This window comes from Culicoides brevitarsis, chromosome 1, assembly GCF_036172545.1.
Source record: "Culicoides brevitarsis isolate CSIRO-B50_1 chromosome 1, AGI_CSIRO_Cbre_v1, whole genome shotgun sequence".
Classification (NCBI taxonomy): domain Eukaryota; kingdom Metazoa; phylum Arthropoda; class Insecta; order Diptera; family Ceratopogonidae; genus Culicoides; species Culicoides brevitarsis.
In genome coordinates, this window is record NC_087085.1 from 10,540,802 (window position 1) to 10,560,711 (window position 19,910).

The 19,910-nt window shown below is 27.3% G+C and overlaps 1 protein-coding gene across 1 annotated transcript; it reads left to right on the top strand.

The window, feature by feature from the left end:
• Window positions 1-13,131: 13,131 nt before the first annotated feature.
• Window positions 13,132-16,431, top strand: LOC134837250 (uncharacterized). Its single transcript, XM_063852618.1, has 3 exons — window positions 13,132-14,786; window positions 15,800-16,021; window positions 16,091-16,431. The coding sequence occupies exons 1-3, from the start codon at window positions 13,132-13,134 to the stop codon at window positions 16,224-16,226; spliced, it is 2,013 nt and encodes a 670-aa protein (XP_063708688.1). The 3' UTR covers window positions 16,227-16,431.
• Window positions 16,432-19,910: the final 3,479 nt, after the last annotated feature.

Sequence of the window (19,910 nt, forward strand, 5' to 3'; positions counted from 1 at the left end):
TTTTTAACATTTTCGTACTCCTCATTTCACAATTTTATACTCCTCATCGCCTGTGAACTTTTCCCATTAAAATTCGTATATTTTACAATTTTGTACTCCTCACTTTACAGTTCCATACTCCTCATTTCAAAATGTCTTGCCCTTAAATTCACAATTTTGTACTCCTCACTTCACATTTTAGTACTCCTCATGAGATTTCCACAATTTTGTACACCTCACAAAACACTTGACCTTTAATTGACCTTCATCGCAAAAAAATAGTAAAAATTTGACCCATGGATGACAAAACGAGTTTCTTACCGCATTTTTTCTACGAAATGCGGTAAAAAACCGACCAGCTAAAATTCGTTGGCTATCAAATTCGTGCACGAAAAACCACAAACTTTATTAACTTTATAAATTAAATTCGTCCTTTTGTTGATAAAAACAATATTCGGCAATCACAATGATTGAATGCGAATCGAAATCAACAAAATTTGCATATTTGATGAAGAGCTGAATCAGAAATTAATGAACGGGGGACAAAATCGTCACGGAAGAATTCCCGTATCTCTTCTATCGCACAGCAAAAAGCAAAACATGAAACAGAAGTGTGTCACAAGAAGAACACAATGAATTCTGACAGACTACAATTTGTGGCAATGGCGAGAGATTGACTCCGATCGTGCGACACAGACCGCTTATTATTGTTATAAATATTATTTTAAATGAAACAACTGTACAAACATTGTCATTTGGGAGAGACATCGAACGAATTTGACTAATTTTATTTTATTATAAAATATTGCGTTTGTTTGTTCAATTTGAAATATTAAACGTGGAATGCAGATTGATTGTGATTAAATATACACAAAATTTTAATTGTTTTAAAATGCACGGCAAGTTTGAAAAATGTTTGCTGTTCGTTATCCAATTCTTCGAACATCATAATTTGCGGTTTAAATTAATTTTCTGTCAAAAAATGTGTTCGACGATCGAGGCAGAAACAAACGTTGTTCACACAAATGCCGGGCACTTTGTTTTCCAAGCACTTTTTGTTGCATTCAGCCAAATTGCAGGCAGTTAGAGGGACTTGAGGATCCATGCTGAGTTCAATGTTGATCCGAGAGCCAGATATGAGGACAGCACAAAGAGTTAAACAGAGTAAAGTTAGTTTCATTTTTAAGTTTATGGGTTTCCGTAAGACCTTAAGAGGAGCGTTAATGACTTTTCGTAATGAGACAAGTTTAGACAATAAAGCAATTATGAGGATGAATAAAGTTTGAATGTGAGAAACGATAAGCGAGTTCCGTTTTGCATTGTGAGCTTCCGTTTTTGTTGAGATTGTGTGTCAATGTGAAGGATGTTTACTAGACTTATGATATTATGGGTTAGTTGGTTACAAAAAGATTATTAAAGTAAGTACAATAATTTAAATTTTTCATAAAATTTCGAAATTAAAAAAAAATAATTATAAAAAGTACAAATTTTTATAAGATTTTTAAAATTTTCAAAAAAAAATTAATTTACTGTAAAAATTTGATTAAAAATGTATCGAAAAAATTTTTTTAAATAAATCTTTTAATATTTTGACATATTTTTTTATCTATCTTTAATTAAAAAAATTTAATCCCAAAATAAAAAAAAATCTTAATTATATTAATTTGGCAGAAAAAAATTTTTTTTAATAAAAAATCCAAAGAAATTTTTTCTTCGTAACTCTAAAATTTTTAGTTTTAGTAAAAAAAAATATTTAAATATATTATCGTTTTTATAAAAATTTAAAAAAAAATTGTACGATGATTTTTAGTTTTTAAAATTTAAATATTTAAAATTAAAATAATTTTTATATGATGATAATTTTAAAAATTTAATTAAAAAATAAATATTAATAATTAAAAAAAATTTAAAAATAAATAAATTAATATTAAATAAATTTTTGCTTTAAAAAAAAAAAATATTTAAATAATTGTTATTTTATAAAAATGAAAATAAAATATATTTATACGATATCATTAAAATTTAATCAATAATTAAATTTACAAAAAAAAAAAAATTTTTAAATAAATAATAATAAATTTTTTTAAATAATTTAAATTATGCAAAAAAAAATAATAAAAAATATTTTCAAAATAATAAAATATTAAAATAATTAAGAAAATAATTAAAACTAATTAAATATGAAAAAAAAATATTATTCTTTGGAATTAAAAAAAAATATTTCCTTAACTTTTAATTTTTGATTAATAAAAAATTAAACAAGAAAAAAACTTTCTCATTAAAAAAATTAATTCAAAATTCCGTCACACACGTGTGCCATATTTACATCCAAACAAAAACCCCTAAAAAATCGGAAGAACATTAAATGCAAAATTCTCACATGGTGCGCAAAATGACAGTTATTGTGTCACTCTCATAATTTATAACTCGCGTCATTAGAAGCTAAACATCTCTTGTCACAACTTTTGAATATCTTCATTTGTTCAATCGTCAACATTCATTTTTTCAAACTTTTTTTTTTGTTCTATTGAATCAGCTACGCGACACATCGTGAATACCTAAAAAAAATCATGTTTTCTGCACAACCGATTAGCAGTTATGTTGCGTTCCTAATACGAATTTGTCGAAAAAATGTCGCGTTTGTTGATGTATTGCCAGATGAGACGATACAAGATACCAACCATGTTTACCTCCTGCATGTCGTCCGTGTCTACACTGAAGTCAGTCGAAAAATATGCCTAATGTGTGATTTTTTTCGTGTTTTTTTTTGATGTTTTGTTATTTGATTCGGTGTTCGTGAAATATTTTTTAAAATCCGTAATAAATCACTTTTTTTCTCTGTGACATACTTTATTTTTTTTTCGGCTTTATTATTTAGATGAAGTGTTGCACATATGAGCTCTTGTTAGAGTTGTTTTTTTTTTCTTATTGTTGTTGTTGGTTTAATCGCATTTTCATATTAATCATTTCTCGTTGAGTGCTTTTTGACGTCGCACTTTGATGTCGCAGTTTGTGGCATCCGCTGTTCTCGAAGATATCCGTAAAAAAATAAATTACTCGATTTCTCTCCGACCACAGAGCATCAGTGTGTCAATTGCACAACTCCTTATTTGCGTAAATAAATCAATTAAATTTGACGTTGTAACGATGATATTAATTATACAATATCTCTTAATTAATCGCCCTCTTTGGACGTCTTCTCCTTGCCCGACGTTCTCCTTGATTGTATAAATCTGATTAAAAATAAAGTCCGAACGAGCCATAAATCACATTATTAAGACTCACTTATAACATTAATGCTCTCTAATTGTTTCCTTATGACTTATGTACGTTTTTGCATAAAAAATACTCAAGAGAAAAAAATCACACCACATTTTTTCGTCTTCTCCATTTTTTTTTTATATTTTTACCTGAACTTGCTTGAGACGGCATCAGACAACAATTTAATTGAATTATTTTTTGTTCGCTTTATTTTGCTTTAATTCAAACTACGAAGTCCTCCTACGCGTAAAATGTCAAATTCTTGATTATCAATTCCCTTTGTTTGCCTTTTGGCGAACGGAACGACGACGACGACGAAGTTGGAGAGAAAAATAAAAACGAGGCAAGTTTAACGCGCGCGATTTAAAACGCTCATTTTTGTTCTCCTTCGATCACATAAATTGATTAGTGTCGGTAAGAATTTATTTTTTCAGCTCGTTTTGACAGACAAACCTTATAGCAGCGCAGATAAATGAACAATTGTTATTCAGATATGGAACTCATTATTTATTAATAATAATAAGTAATGTTATAAAATTGATTTAATCGTGCATGAAAGCAGCTTCTCGTTTGTACAAACATGTAAAATTATTAATAATAATAAAAAGGGTCTTTTGTGCAAGACAAGCCTTTCTTTCGTCGTCGTCGTCGTCGAACATCTTTCATTACACTTTTCGTCACGATTCATTGTTAATGAAAAAAGTGCATTATTTTATGAAATTTAATTATGTTCGATGTATACTTAAGACGGTGGTTACATCACACGCAACATCTACTGCGATGCTTCTTCTTCCAGCAAACATGCTTCTAGCGGAGCGCGCCTTTCTTCGCAGAATTCATAAAATTAGGCTAGAACAATTCTAAATAGTGTTTCATGTTAAAAATTTGAATTAGCAGGAAGCGATTTTCAAATTTTTGAAGGTTTTTATATTTTTTTCTTATTTTTCAATTTTCTTATAGACTTTGAACTTCTATTCCAGAAAAAATTAAACTAATTTTTTTGGTAAGTTGAATTTTTTTTATAAACAAATTAAATAAGAATTTTTTAATTTTACAGATTCGGATCCAGAAATCGATGAAGAAAACTTAATACCGAAAATTTTGAAGAAACGTACAGATGCTGTTCTTGTTGTTGTTGCTGCTGCTGCTGTTGAGTCCGCTTCACAGGCATGTGTCGCACTTTGGTTGTGATCTCGCTGTTCTGGGGATCCACAAAGGTACGTCTTTTCTGGCTCCAATCCTCGTACGTTTCCGATGCTTCAAACTCGCGAACATAAATCTCCATAGGCAGTGGACAGAAGATGTCGAGACAGGAGCATTGCGAGGCCGCCATACCATACGGAATCCAATCAGTGCTGGCAAAACTCACAGCTTCGGCGATGTTGAAGCCGAGATTGAACCCCATATGGTAGGCGTATGGAACCTGGATGATGAACGTCCCTTTTTCCTGCTCAACTGTCTCAAATCGGATGCTCTTCTTCTGCAGCAACTCCGGAGATAACATGATGGTCTTGTGCCGTAGGAAGGACCGACACTGTTCCGCCGAACGATATAAGATTGTTTTCGCCAGATCCTCCAGCTCCTTGCCGCAAGAAGGGGTTACAACGTACCATACCTTGGGCGCTCCAATGTGTAGGTAGCTGATCGCGAGGATATCCATGTCTTCCGTGTGCAAATGCCGATGCAAATGTTCTATCAGAAATGCTGTTTGATTTTTTGCACGTTGGGCGGAGGCCTATAAAGAAAAATAAAATGCAAAAGAAGTTTCAATTTAATTTTTTTTTGCAACTGAGCCAATTCAGTTTAAAAAACAGAGAAAAATGGAGAAAAATAACTGAAAAAAATGGAAAAGAAGTTTCAATAAAAAAAATATACTTTAAAGCTTGTTCTAAGCTTCATATATAAGTTGTTAAGGATAGAATGAGTCATGAAACATTTTTAATAATTGGACTCGCCTAAAGTACTAAAATATTTAAAACAATTATAAGTATGTTTTTGCAAAATAATAAGATTTCTCGTTGGAAGATTTTGTCATTCATTAAATTACTATTATTTTAATAGAAAAGCAGCAGCAACTTACTGTGCATCCATTTTCTGCATCATGCCATGCCATGCACGAAAGAAGCTTATTTTTTAATGAAATTAATTATCATTATGAAGCATTTACGATTCGCTTGCTTTTCTACGAACGAAAAGCGCACGAAAAACTTTTTTTTTTTGATGCAGATTCCTTAATAAAATTCATACTTTTGTATCACAACAAACTATGAAAAAACGAACCACTTTGAAGGTTTATTTTATTTATTATATTATGAAACTTGTATTGTGAAATATGTGACATCAAGTGTCTAAAATGGGAGACATTAATGTCTCTACTGTCACTGTTGTCATCCTCCTGTACGACGACGACGGCGGTAGTTTTGTATCCCAAGTACCTACAGATAATTGTTCAAAGCAAGAAAAAGTGGTTGGCAAAAAAAACTTTGTCTTGTTTAAGAAATTTTGTCATTTAAATAACGAACGAAGAGAAGTCAAGACCTCGAGATAAATGTTCTACACACACATACAAGGTAACAACATAAATAAAATATGATAAACTTATAATTAAGAGTTTATTTATTTTGTGTCTAGTCAAAAAATGGTTTCGGTTTAAAAAGTATTTTATCTGAGGCATGGCAATAAACTTTAAATTGTTTTGCAGAATTCTCATTATCAAAAAAAAAAACTCAATAAAAGTCTGTCCATGGGCTATTTTTACCAAACTAAAAAAAAAATCAGCAAATCAAGTAACTCGCAGTAGTAAGTAAGACTTTTTATGTAGAAAAAAATTGGGAATCACACATCATTTATTTTAATGGCCCCAAGGAGTAATACACTGAATCCAAATCAATTTTATCAATCACTTCCCAATTTATTTTTCTTATCTACGAATTTTTCTATTGCAGCAGAAGAAGATGATGAACTTTATTGTATTTATTTATTTTTTTGCTTTATTGTATCGAAAAATGATGAGATTTGTCCCAAAAAGTAAATAAAAGGTACATTTTTCGGATAAAAGTGAAAAGTTGATGGAAAAGAAAATTATTGAAATTGTGGGTTTTTTGTAATGAAATTTTGTATAAAAATAGAAAATAATGTAAAGGTGATCGATTTTTATTATTTTGGTAAAATTTGTTAAATCAATTTTTACTTGAAAATGGAAAAAATGTATTGATTTAAAAAAAATACAAAAAATTTTATTAAAAACTAAAATTATGAATTAAATAAAAATTTTTATTTAAAATATTTTTTTAAAAAAAAAATTAAAGAAAAATAAAAAAAAAAAATTTAAAAATTAAAAAAAAATAAATTAAAAAATAATTATTAATTAAATAAATTAAAAAAATAAAAGGTATTAACTTATTCAATTAAATATTTAAAATTAAATATGAATTTTAATTTTGAATTTTTTTTATCAATAAAAATAATTCTTTAAAAAAATATAAATAATTTATTCGATTTTTTTTGGTAATAAAATTTTCAATTAAAATAAATTTTAAAAATTATTTTATTTATTTTATCAAATTATTTTTGTTTTATTTATTTAAATTAATTTTTTTAATTAATTAAATTATTTTTATTTAATAAAAAAATTATTATTATTTTTTTTTGAAATTTCAAATCAAAAACTCTCAAAACTCTTAAAATTACTTAAAATTTATAATTTACCTTCAGATTTAAAAAACAATCAATTAATGTCTTCATGACCTTATACCGATTACTTCAAACAACTCATTGATATGCTTGCTCTCCATGTTCTCTGACCATTCAACTCGCAATTGACAACAGTTTCCTTTTACTTTTTCCATTCACTTACAGAAAAAACTTCCATTTGTGTGTCTCCACTTATCTTGTTTGAGTTGCTCATTACATGATATTGTTCTATCTAAACATGGAATTGGTATGTATAATATAAAATATAATGACAAACGAGCATGAAATGGGCATATCTTTACTTCTTCTTCCTAACTATTTTTAACTATGTTCTACTTTGTGTGTTCTTCCGAACGTAAAGAAAAAAATTTCACGAAGCACTTTTTCGAGAGAGAGCTCTTTGTCGCAAAAACGTGTAACTCTCATTCGAGGAACGTGAAAAAAAATGTTCATAAAATTTTATTTACATTTTACTTATACCTCATTTCATTTCGTTACAAGTCAACATGACTCCTTAATACATGAGTTGTTGTATTTTTTTATTACAAAATATAAAAAAAATGATTTTGTATAAATTACAAGTGCCTCTTATAGTCATAATAATAATAATAATACGCTCTCGAGTTAAATTGTTTTGATATACTCTCTTCGACGTACAAAAAAGTTCTCGTTTAGAAAATGTTTATCATTCAGTTTCGATCTTGTGTAAATATTCGTTCGTTCAATAACTAACAATATAAAATGGGTGTAATAATAATTACATGTCTGTATAATTAGATAATTGAATATATTTGTACGTATAAAGTGAAAAAGCCACCCACATTGCTGCACTTCAGTCGTTCAATTTTTTTTTTCCTCTTTTCATTATATTTTGCTACATAACAAACGAATATTTAAAATGCAACTTTTTTTATAGGAATTTTGTCGTCGTCGTTGTTGTCGTCATCGTCTCTTGTGCTCTTCTTGTAAACCTTTTAACAAATAAAAATAAAAAAAAATATCTACAATTGTTGATACCGAGCAACATTCGCATAAATAAACCAGAGTATAATGAACATGATAAATAAAATGCACTTTTTTGTGTGGATATATGCGATTCCCCAAAGACCGTGTCTGGTTGTTGTTGTTGTGTGCCTTTTGCTATCAACGAGGTTGCTACAATTAACTATTTTTATTTTATATACGTGCCATGCCCTCAGAGATTGAATTGAGTGCTAATTAATTTGGTCTAGGTATATTTTTTATGCTCTTTTTATTTTTTATTATACGTAAAACTTCCCATTTAACGAAACTTCTATGTAACGAGTCCCCATAAACATAAAGTGAACTGATTTTTACGTCCCAGTGCAAATTTTAATTTTTTAAAGTAATATATACTCGACGTTAATCCCAGTTGGCATTTCAAAAATATGCCCCAATGTATATTTTAGATTTTTGACCCAATGCGCATTTAAAAACTTTGACCCAATGCATATTTATAAATTTTTACCCAATGCACATTCAAAATTTTTGCCCCAGTTGAGAATTTAATATGAATGACAAAATGTGCATTGGGACGAAAGTCTTGCATTTGGTCCTTCATATTAAATTCTCAACTGGGGCAAAAAAATGTGCATTGGGTTTTATAAATATTGTCAAAGTTTTACATTGGGTCAAAAATCTAAAATGTATATTGGGGCACATTTTTAAATGTCAACTGGGGTAAATTTCGAGTTTATAATATTTTAAAAATTTAAAATGTGCATTGGGACGAAAAATATAGTTGTATAATGAGCATTTTTTGATATTATGAACACAAACCGATTCGTTAAATGGAAAGTTGTACGTATTCCTCTTTTTTTGTGTCGTTTCATTTCTTTTCTCCAAACAGAAAATACAAAACTGGCATAAAAGACTAGACTGTGGTTCGTGGTTGAAACAATACTGGTGCCCTTTGAGACTGCTGCATGGGTTGGCACATTATCGCATGTCAGTCGAGTATCCTACCTCGACTGCATTTTTATGTGCTTTTTTTTTGTTTTTTATTTTTCATGCTAATTGTCATTCCTCCTCATTCCTCGTGTGGCAATGGAACTTGAAAAAAAAAATAATTTATAAAAATCAAGTCCAATTGTTATGTTTTTATTTCCATTTAAACGGAGGCCATTACCTGTAAAATTGTCAACGGGCGACATATAAATACTCAATAATTGATGAAGTCCCGTGTATTCCTCCTGCTCGTTTAACTGCAGACTCAAATCTAACAAGTCACGTCATTCTCGGTGACCATATCAAATGCTTATCATTAAAAATGTATATAAATGATGTATGATAATGCCAAAGTTAATGTTGTTTATACATGTCATTTGACCCTCATTTTGATACGTGAGTTCTGTTTTAATGGGAAATTCAAAAAATTAAGCTAAAAAAAAGTAAAAATTCACAAATTACTGAATAATATTGTTCTTAATTTGACAGAGTGGATGACTTACCTGAGTTTTAAATTAATGACGCGATGCACTAACGAGCCCTTTTTTTGAAACGTGTCGCATTTATGACACAAAAATATATTAAAAGGGATATGCTGCTCCTTATATTACTTTTAATGAAAGATATGAGTGAAAATAATTTTTCACATGCAATCATCACATTTTTTTCGGGGGGAAATCTTATCTGGAAAGAAATATACAGTTTTTTACGCAATTCAACAAGGTTTTATTATTTTTGCTACCATTTTATGATAATTTGTGTTTGTAGTTTAATTTATGAAATTTAAAAAAAAAATGTGTTAGATGGTTTCATAAGTGTCTGAAAATAATTTTTAATAAAATTAAATTTTTAAAGAATTATTCAGAAAAACAATATTTAAGTGAAAAATCGAATGGAAAAAAATTTTTTGAAATTTTTTTTTTAAATTTATCATTTATCAAAAAATTACACTATTAAATAGCAGTCAAAAATTCAATTCTTTTTAATTTAAAAACAACAAAAAAATTTTTTTTTTGAAAAATTTTCAAAATACTAAAAAAGTTTTAAAATTTTAATAAAATTAAAATAAATTTTTTAAAAAAAATCGTTAATTTTATTATTTTACTTTTTGATTTATTTTTTTAATTTTTATTTATTTAAAAAAAATCTAATGAAAAAAATATTTCTTTTTTATTTTTGAAACTAAAAATATAATTTATAAAAGAAATTCTTTAATTTTATTATTTTTTGTTTTGGTTAATTTTTCAATTTTTATTTATTTAAAAAAAACTTGAAAAAATTTTTTTTTAATTAATTTTTTTTTTTGAATTTTTAAAATTATTTTTATTAAATAACGAAATAAAATTTTTAATGTTCGTTTATATACTGAAATATTATTTTTTATTTTAAATATTATACAATTTTGTTTTGTTTTTTAATTTTTGTAAAATAAAATCAAATAAAAATAAACAAAAATAAAAAAAAATCAAAATATTGAGTAAGAAAATAATTCAAATTCAAAAAGCGCTCTTGTAAAATTCCTCACTCACAAATAATTTTCAACACGCAATTTTTTCGTATTTATCCTTCATTTGTTTGTTCAAACATTCCAGTAAAAGAGCTAATAAATGCGTTAATAATTTTCTGACATATTTTTTTTTTCGCTGTATGTGTGATAAGAAAATTATTTGGACATTTTTTTTACTGTTTTCTGCAGTCAAACAAACGCGTTGAATTATTCAGAGCGTTTTATTTTATCGCAAAATTTAATAAATCCTTACAGCGACAGCAAATTATAACGTTGATGAATGTTGTTGGTACGAAAGCGTTGAAAAAGTCACAAATAAGGGAAAAACAAATTTTTGTATTTTTTTTTTATTTTGACTGTTATTGACATTCACGCGATCCACGGATATACTAATGGACTGCTATCACAAAAATTTTATATATTTTTATTAATGAATAAAAAAATTAATTCAGAGAATTTGAATGTAAAATAAAAAAATGAAAGAATTAACTTCAAATATTTAAAAAAAAAATATTTCGATCGATGTAATTATAAAATTAATTGCCATGTATGTTAATGTGACAATTTATGATGCTTCTCGTTGTGGTAATAAATTGTTTTTCAATGAACCTGAAACATATTTATAGACATTAAAAAGTGGTTTATTAATTAAAAAACATGATGATATTGGTATTTAAGTTATTAATCGTCGTTGTGGCGATGGTACTTCATCGAATTAAATCAACATAAATTTCAACGGCCTTCCTGCTGCATCTCACTTCTCACTCAAATATTTGATACACGTTGTGTTTGTAGCGTGTCATGAATAAAATAATATTGTTTAATCATAAATTAAAATTGTATACACAACAAAATCAAAGCACAAGCAAAGGCTACAACACAAATAATCCATTATCGTATCGCATCGCTATCATTATGCTTTTACAGCCATTAATATTGTGCATCATCTCGTGTTCCGTACGAAAGAGTTGAAATAAAAAGTAGGTAGATATGAATAATAATAATAATAACAACAACAACAATAATAATGATGTGAATATAATATTAATAAATAAAAAAAAATGTACATGTACCATAAATGTTTACGCACAATTTAAATGAGCTTAAATAAATGTCTGCCAACACAAAACTTTTTTTTTTCGCTCTACACACGAATCGAAATGCAGTAAATAATGTTGTTGCATTGCTTTTGCACCATTCCAATGTTTGTATAGGTGTAACAAAGAGCAACAAACATTTTAACGCCAGGCATTTATTTTTCATTCATGTATGATAATAATTTATTATCTTTTTTTTTGTTTTATTATTTATTAGAGCAGTCTCAACATATGTAGAGTAAAGGCAAAAAATATTTATGATTATAATTGCTTGTGCGTTGGTTGCTATGTAAATATTCTAGCATATATTTAATTTTTTCCGTACGATGAGCTATACCTACTAAAATGTAATTGGAATCATATTAAGGCAGTTCCAAATTGAACTTAATAATTTTGTATGATGCATTATTTATTTTATAATATAAAGATAAAAAATGGGGAAAAAATCATTAAATTAAATTAAATAAAATAAATTAAAATAATTATTTTTTAAAGTATTAATTTTTCAAAATTAAAAATAATTTCAAAAATTTTTAAAATACCTAACTTCGAATTTATACCAAAATTAAAATAAAATTAATTAATTTATAAAATTATCAAAATTTAATTATTTAAATTTTAAAACTATTTTTTTTTCAATTTAAAAATTTTTTATTAATATTTAAAAAATGATATTTAATCTTTTATATTCGAAATTAATTATTAATTTTATTTAAATTCGTCATTAAAAATTGAAATTAATAATTGAATTAATTAAATTTAAAAAAATAATTCAATAAAAAAATTCAAATTTTAAAATAATTTTAAAAATAATAATAATTTTTATAATTTATTTAAATTCAAAAATGTATCAATTTTTAATTGAAAATTTTTAAATAATATTTTTTTAATTAATAAATTAAATAATATTTTATTATTTCATTTATTTTTTTAAATATTAAATATTTTATTTTATTTTTTTTTCTTTTATTTATTATATTTATTTATTTATTTATTTTTTTAAATTTTTTTAATTGATTAAATTTAATAAAACACAAAAAAAAATAATTAATTAAAATAATTTAATTTTCAATAAAAAAATTATCTTATATTTTTTTTAACTTTAAATCTGGTATAATATTTTTAAATAATTTTAATTTTTTTTATTATATTAATTTTTAATCATATTTTTATCCTCTAAAATAATATTTCTTCAAAATATTCTTCAATTTGTAACGACCTAAACGAGATTATAAATAAATTTCTTATTATTAACTTTCGTAGTTTAAAAAAAGAGCTATGAGCTATAAAACTTTAATGAAATTAATTAAAATTGATAGTAAAAAAAGTAAATGAATCTCGCAAATGTTGCAATCGCATGATGAACATGTAACATAAGGTTAAAAATTTTCTTTGATTTTATGACTTTTATGAATTGAGTTGTTTTGACGTGAAAAACGAGTCGCTTAGCTGCTTTTAACTCATTAAATTGCAAACTTTTTGCAAAAGAAAAAAAAACTTACCGAACATCTGTGCCTGTTTTAATTATTTTTACTGCATTTTAATCTTCATTGATTCCTCATAAATTATTTCTTGACTGAAATTAGTCGCATTTCAAGATTTAATTGATCAAGATCACAATTTAAAATGAAAATCCTTTCATTTTTAATAATTTTTATCATTTTCAGCTCCGTTTTCTGCTTCAAAGTCCCAACAGTCGTCGATACTGTTTATAATACCTTAAAGCAGCGCATCATCAAAAAGGCAATTTTCGACGGTTCAGCTCGTTTAATGGGCTTTCGGAATGCCGGACATGCAGCTACTCTCATGAAAGGTCGCGTTCATGCCGTAGAAAAGCTCACTGCGTTATCTGAGACTTTTAAGGATGAAGTTGAAGTTCTTTCCGATGCGATGAATGAACAAACGGAGCACGTAATTGACCTTTTGACGCGTCAAATCGAGAATAGTGCGGAATTTCACAACGCATTTGGCAAAATTGAGCGTTACATTCCGATAATTGAGACGAGTTACAATCAAATGATGCGATTTCGGATTTTTAACAAAGCCCATCTGACAAGAGAAGTACTGAAATTCGCGGAAAATGCCGTCGATACGAAGGAAAAATCTATTTATGATGCAATCAACAAGCTAACAACGTACTTGGGTGGGAGTGAAATGATATCAAAACAATTACCGAGAAATGACTTGAGCTCAATTACGGAATACTTGGAAGCGAAATCCGATGTGACGGAATGTCAGATGGTTACAGCGACGATAGAAACCCTTCATACCTTCGTGCAATCGATGATTTTGGTGATCATGAAGGGCAAAGCTGTTATCAAGTACGGCTATAATATAAAACATTTGCAACGAGCGAATGAAACTTCCTTAAAGGACGACACTCATTTGTACAAAACTGAGTTGGAAAGTCTCGAATTGATGATCATGAAGTCTCTGGAACGAATTTTACTGAATTTTATGCAAAATACCGCGCATTTGCACCGTTTTTCGTACAATTGTCGCCCAAGAGAAGGCTACAAAGAAGGTTATAATTACGAAAGATTCACAAATTTCTTAAGCACCTACTTTGCTGATGAACGATTTTTGTATCATCCGTACCGCAGATGGAGCAGCGAGTTTTTTGCTTGTTCCCAAACATGTGAGGAGTACGATATTTCATCAAAGAGTGACCATCAACTGCGTTATTGCAAAGGCCCGCTACGAAAATGCAAGAAATTTGAACAAAATATGAGATTATGTGCTGTTTATGGCAAAAATACGACAAAATTATTCTCAAAAGACGTCGATTCTTGTCCAAAAACCGACATTTTCGATACAAAATCGCAACTTACCGCGGATTTTTTCTATTGTGACACCTGTTATTGCAGATGCGATGCCCAAATTGGTCTCAACTTTGTCTACACAGGACCTGTTATGGCTCCAAAAGGTCACGTGGTTACAGGAGTTCAACTGCGGAAGACAAATGCCACGATTTACATGAGTATCTTGACGGGGAAACCGATGCCAATGGGATTTGTTGATATACAGAAGGCAAAATGGTTTGAGATTTCGAGTGATGTGGATCCGATGAAGAATCGCGATCGATATATGAGGATGACGTCGTGGTGTAAGACATTTGTGCTTGCCGATGTGGAGTTGGAACGTTATCATGTCGTGACAGGCGTCCAATTTGTCGTTAATCCGAGAAATTGTATGATAAATTTGAAAGTTTATGGCAGTATGATCAATATTTTGTACGGGATTTTGATTCCTAATTCGACGGTGACAGCGATGGCGAAACCGTAAGTTTTTTTTGTAATGTCTAAAATTTTATTTGGAAACTTTTTTAAAAATATTTTAATACATTTTATCGTATTTTCGATTTTTTTTAATGTTAAATTTTTTACAAATTTTATTTTTATTCTTTTATTTTAATTTAAATTTGAAAGTTAATTAAAATTAAATTATTAAATAATTTTTTTTCATAACATTAAACATTTTTTTTAATACTTATCTCTACATTTTTATAGTTTTCTAGAATTTAAAAAAAAAATTTTTATTACAGTTAATTTTTGTCAAAAAATAAATTTATTTTAATTTTAAAAATGAATTAATTAAATTAATTTAAAAATATTTTTATTATAAAAAAATTATCCAAAATTAATATTTTTAATATTAAAAAAATTTTTTTGATTAATTTTTTTAAACTTTATTATTTAAAAATTTTTCATAAATATTAACTTAATTTTTTTTAAATAAATTTATTTTAACACAAAAATTTTAAAAATTAAAATAATTAATTATATAAAATTAATTTATTTTTATATAAATTAATTGAATTAATTTAAAAATATTTTTTAATAATAATTATCAATATTTTTAATAAAATAAATAATTTTTAATTTTTTTTTATGAATTTTTATAAGCCTTATTATTTTTAAAAATTTTTGATAAATATTAATTTGTTTTAACTCAAATTATTAAAAAGGTATTAGATTCATTAAAATTTAAATTAATTAAATTTAAAAATGTATTATAAAATAAATAAAATGTTTATACCTAATTTTTTTAAAATTTAAATTAGAAAATAATTATTTTTAAAAATATTTAAAAAATTTTATTAAATTTAAATTTTATTTAATAAATAAATAAATAAATTATTTAATAATTTTTTCAATTCCAATATTTTATTTCACTTTTTAATATTTTTATTTTTTATTAAAACACATTTTCAATAAAAAATTATAAATTTTCTTCAAAATGCTTTAAAAAAAATAATCTCTCTATTATTATAATAATAAATTTCTCTTTCCAGTTCAGCAAGAAAGATCTACAAAGTTTCTGTCGAAAATTTACTTTCCGGCATCGACGAAAAACGTGACATCATCCAATCAGGCAAACCAAAGCCAAAATTTATCACCTTCACAACGACTTCCGTGCATGAAGATTTAGGCCAAACCACGATCCCATTCTTCGATACGCAACCGCTCCAAAGTCCCGTTAGCGTTGTGCAATCAGGCGTTGGCTTATACCATCGGTAAGTCCCGTTCAATCGATATCTCTCAAGCAAATCTCTCAAAATTTATTTCTTCTTCTTAAATCAAAGGTCAACTAAGAACTTTGCTGGTTTCATCGCGCCTCGCTTGATCGCGTTCAACTTCACGGACTACTTCGTCGACATTCAGCTGATACAGAAACTCGACACTGACCTGAGTGGAAAAAATATCAAAACACGCGTGTAAATTATTTCATTATATTGATCTGTTAACACAAGTTGCTTACTTACAAAAAAAAAAATTAAATAAAATATTTCTAGCGAGAAAAAAGTTCTTTAGCAGCTTCTTTCTCATGCAAGAAAAAATTGTAAGCGAGACACCTGAAAGTGCAGTGTAAAATCAGAATTAATCTTTTAAATTAACAAACACAATCAAGCAACTCATTCATGCAAGCAGCCTTTTTTTCTGTTTCATCTCGCATTTTCCGTGCACCAGAGAGAAGCTGTTGCATGCGAGAAACGATGCAAGCAACTGGCAGATGTTTATTACTAAAGATAACATTCACGCAATTGTAAATAAAACCCAAATCACAGTAATTAATGCGATTTACACGCTTCAATGTGTCGACACCATATAAATTACGGAACACGGAGCTTGATAAGTGACGACCGAGCTATTAAAAGCAATTAAATTTGAAATCGCCACTGCAAGTCGCTCAAGATGATTTTTCACTTTTTTTTCTTTCTTTCATTTGCAGAAAACGTTTGAATGAGTAATGCATACCAACGAAAGAATGAAAGAATAAATTTTATTTAGCTGTCAAGATTCTTAATAATTCGTTGCCTAAGGTGATAAATATATAGAAAAGATTAATAATTAACGCCTTCTCTCATATATTTCATATACAAGCACGACGGCGGAATAATTTATTCGAATGCAATGTTATGTTTTATGGTCCCGTCAAAACGGAATAATAATAATTAAAATCGCCGTTCACAAATTGTACGCATGAGACTTGTTTGGTTTCCTATTTCTCAACATTTATTAGACTTGGAAAGATTAAACTATGAAAATCTATGTCTTGTAATAAAATATCTACGAGACACACAAAAGATTGTACATTGGGGCAAAGTCAAAAATTTGCATTGGGAAAATATTTTAAAATGTGCATTGGGATTAAACTCGAAAATATGCATTGGGATGAAAGTTAAGAATGTGCTTTGGGACAAAATTTCAGAAATCGCATTGGGGCAAAATCTTGATCGATTTCATTGTAAAATTTTGTCCCATTGCACATTTTAAATTGGCTTCCCAAAGCACATTCTTAGATTTTGACCCAATGCACATTCTCAAGTTTCTACCCAATGCATATTCTTAACTTTGCCCCAATGAAAATTCTAAAATTTTGCCGTAATGCATATTTTTAAGTTCGACCCAATGCACATTTTTAATTTTGCCCCAATGTACAATCTTTTGTGTGTCTCGTAGATATTTAGGCTTGCGAAACAAGAATTTTTTATAGTACAAGAACTCCGTTATTTGATTCGAACGAGTAAGTATTTCAAGTAAACTCGAAGTGAAGAAAACTTTTTAAAAGCACAGGAAATCCATCTCTCTCATCTCACAGGAAAAAGGGTTCAATTCCGCTCCCCATCATAACATTTGATGTCAATTCAGGTACGATATGACAAAAATATCTTTGGTTTTGCAAAAATATGCAAATTAAAATACATGTCAAAATATATATCTCTTGCTCTGTGAAAGATACATAAAAATTCTGGATTGGATTTAAGTGCTCTCGCATTCTCTCGAAGCGGAGTTGAAATGAAATAAAAGCGTGCATTGTTGTTTTTCCCCATATATATCTAAAAATGTTTATATTTTTCAGGAGTCACAAATTCGAGTAGATGGAAATAAAATAAACATTTTTTGTGCTTACTTTTGAGGGAGACATAGAAAAAAACAGAGGAAAACAAATATCATGAGAGGGGACTTTTTGTGCCTCCGATTTTGCATGGATATGATATTCAATCAAAGATTTGAATACAAAATGTGAGGAAGGAGAATGACGACATGTGCCAGATGTGGATCCGGTTGTTAATGCAAACAAACAACAATTAATATTGTGTTTGGAAAATTAAATTCAATTATTTTTGTGCAGGTTTTGTTATGATTAAGAGGTCTGTGATTTACTTTGGAAAACGAGAAAAAAAATTTAAATTCGTTAAGAGGAGCATTTAAAATTCTTGCAACGAATTTTTTCACAAATTATTTTAAGGTAAGTTAAAATGTATTTTTTTTCTTAATTAAATGAAAAAATGAGAATTTAAAAAAAATTAAAAAAATAATTTAAAGAAAAATTTTTTTTAGAAAACCTTAAAAATTATATTTTAATTAATTAAATTATTTTAAAAAATATATATTTTTTTTATTTTTTTTTACAAGTTAAATATATTAAATTAAAATTTATTTTTTTTAACCTAAAAATAATTAATTTTTATTGAAATAATTAATAATTTAATTATTTAATATTAAATATTAAAAATATAATTAAATTAATTTGTAATAAATTTCAAAGAAGTAATTTTAAAATAAAAAATAAATGAAAATTTAATTAATATTCTAATATAATTTTTAAAATTTTAAATCTAAAAAAAAAATTCTTTAATTTAATTATTATTTAATTTTTTTTTATTATTTATTTTAATTAATTTTATTTTTTTTTCATTAAATTAAAAAGAAATAAATATTTTTGCTTATTTCATTTACTTCTAAATGTGTTTAAAAAATTTCATGACTCAGAATTGCAGGTAAAAAAAATCAATTTTATAAAAAATATTGTATATCAAACAAAAACTAAAAATGCAAAATTACGGTCTACTGATTTCACTTTAAATTTATCGCGAAAACCCATCTACAAACATTTATTCGGTCAGCACGCCGATATTTGAATGGAACAAATTTTCTAAACAAAGAAACATGCAAAAACTCTCTTTCTCTCTCGAGATTTTAACAAATAATTCCCATTTCAGTTCAATTTTTCTTTATCGAAAAAACTTACATCGTGGTAATTTCTCAACGCATACCAGAGGAGAAGATACCGCAGAAAACACTCACGTTCCATTGCAAGATAAACTATTTGAGGTTAACGGTTAACATTCGTCAATCGCTGAAAATCTATTCGAAAAAATAAATTCTCATACTTAAAATTCAACTTCGAAAAAAAAATCAACTCAGGTAGGTTTTTAAATCCAAACTCTTCTGACTCTGCCACATATATAAATTTTCCTCATATAAAACTTTTTTTTATGCTAAAATAATATGCCGAGTGCTGCACACACACGCACACATGAATTTAAAAAATTTATTCAAAATCATCCGAAGCCATTTACTAAACAAACATAAAATTTATCTGAACAAGATCTAACATTGAAAAGCTTGTTATTTATCAGTTTCTCGTCGTCGTGTATGTGACGTGTGTGTGTGTGTGAGCGCGTTCGAATAATAAAAGCCAAGCCACACATATATACTGATTATATTAACTGCTGTGGAAGATATCTTTTCAGGCATAAGAGTAAGTTAGCAGGCAGGCATTGTGAAGAAGATAAATTTAGCTGAACATTAACCTACTCATTTTTCCCCTGGTTTTTCTCTCGTTTGCAGTGAAAAATAAGAAGAAATTAATGAAAGTCGTCGTATGGCCCATTTTCCACATTTTACGAAACACGGATGACTTTTTACACGGAATGCCCCTAAAAACCAGCAGTGACTTGCAGAATTTTATGCCGGAAATGGAACACACATCCAACAAAGAGTAACTTTTTTTAAACACACATGACTGTGTGCAAACAACATTTTTCCTTAACAATATTTATAAAGATAGATTGCATCCATTAACTATTTAAATTTTTCCCGTACAAACACAGGAAC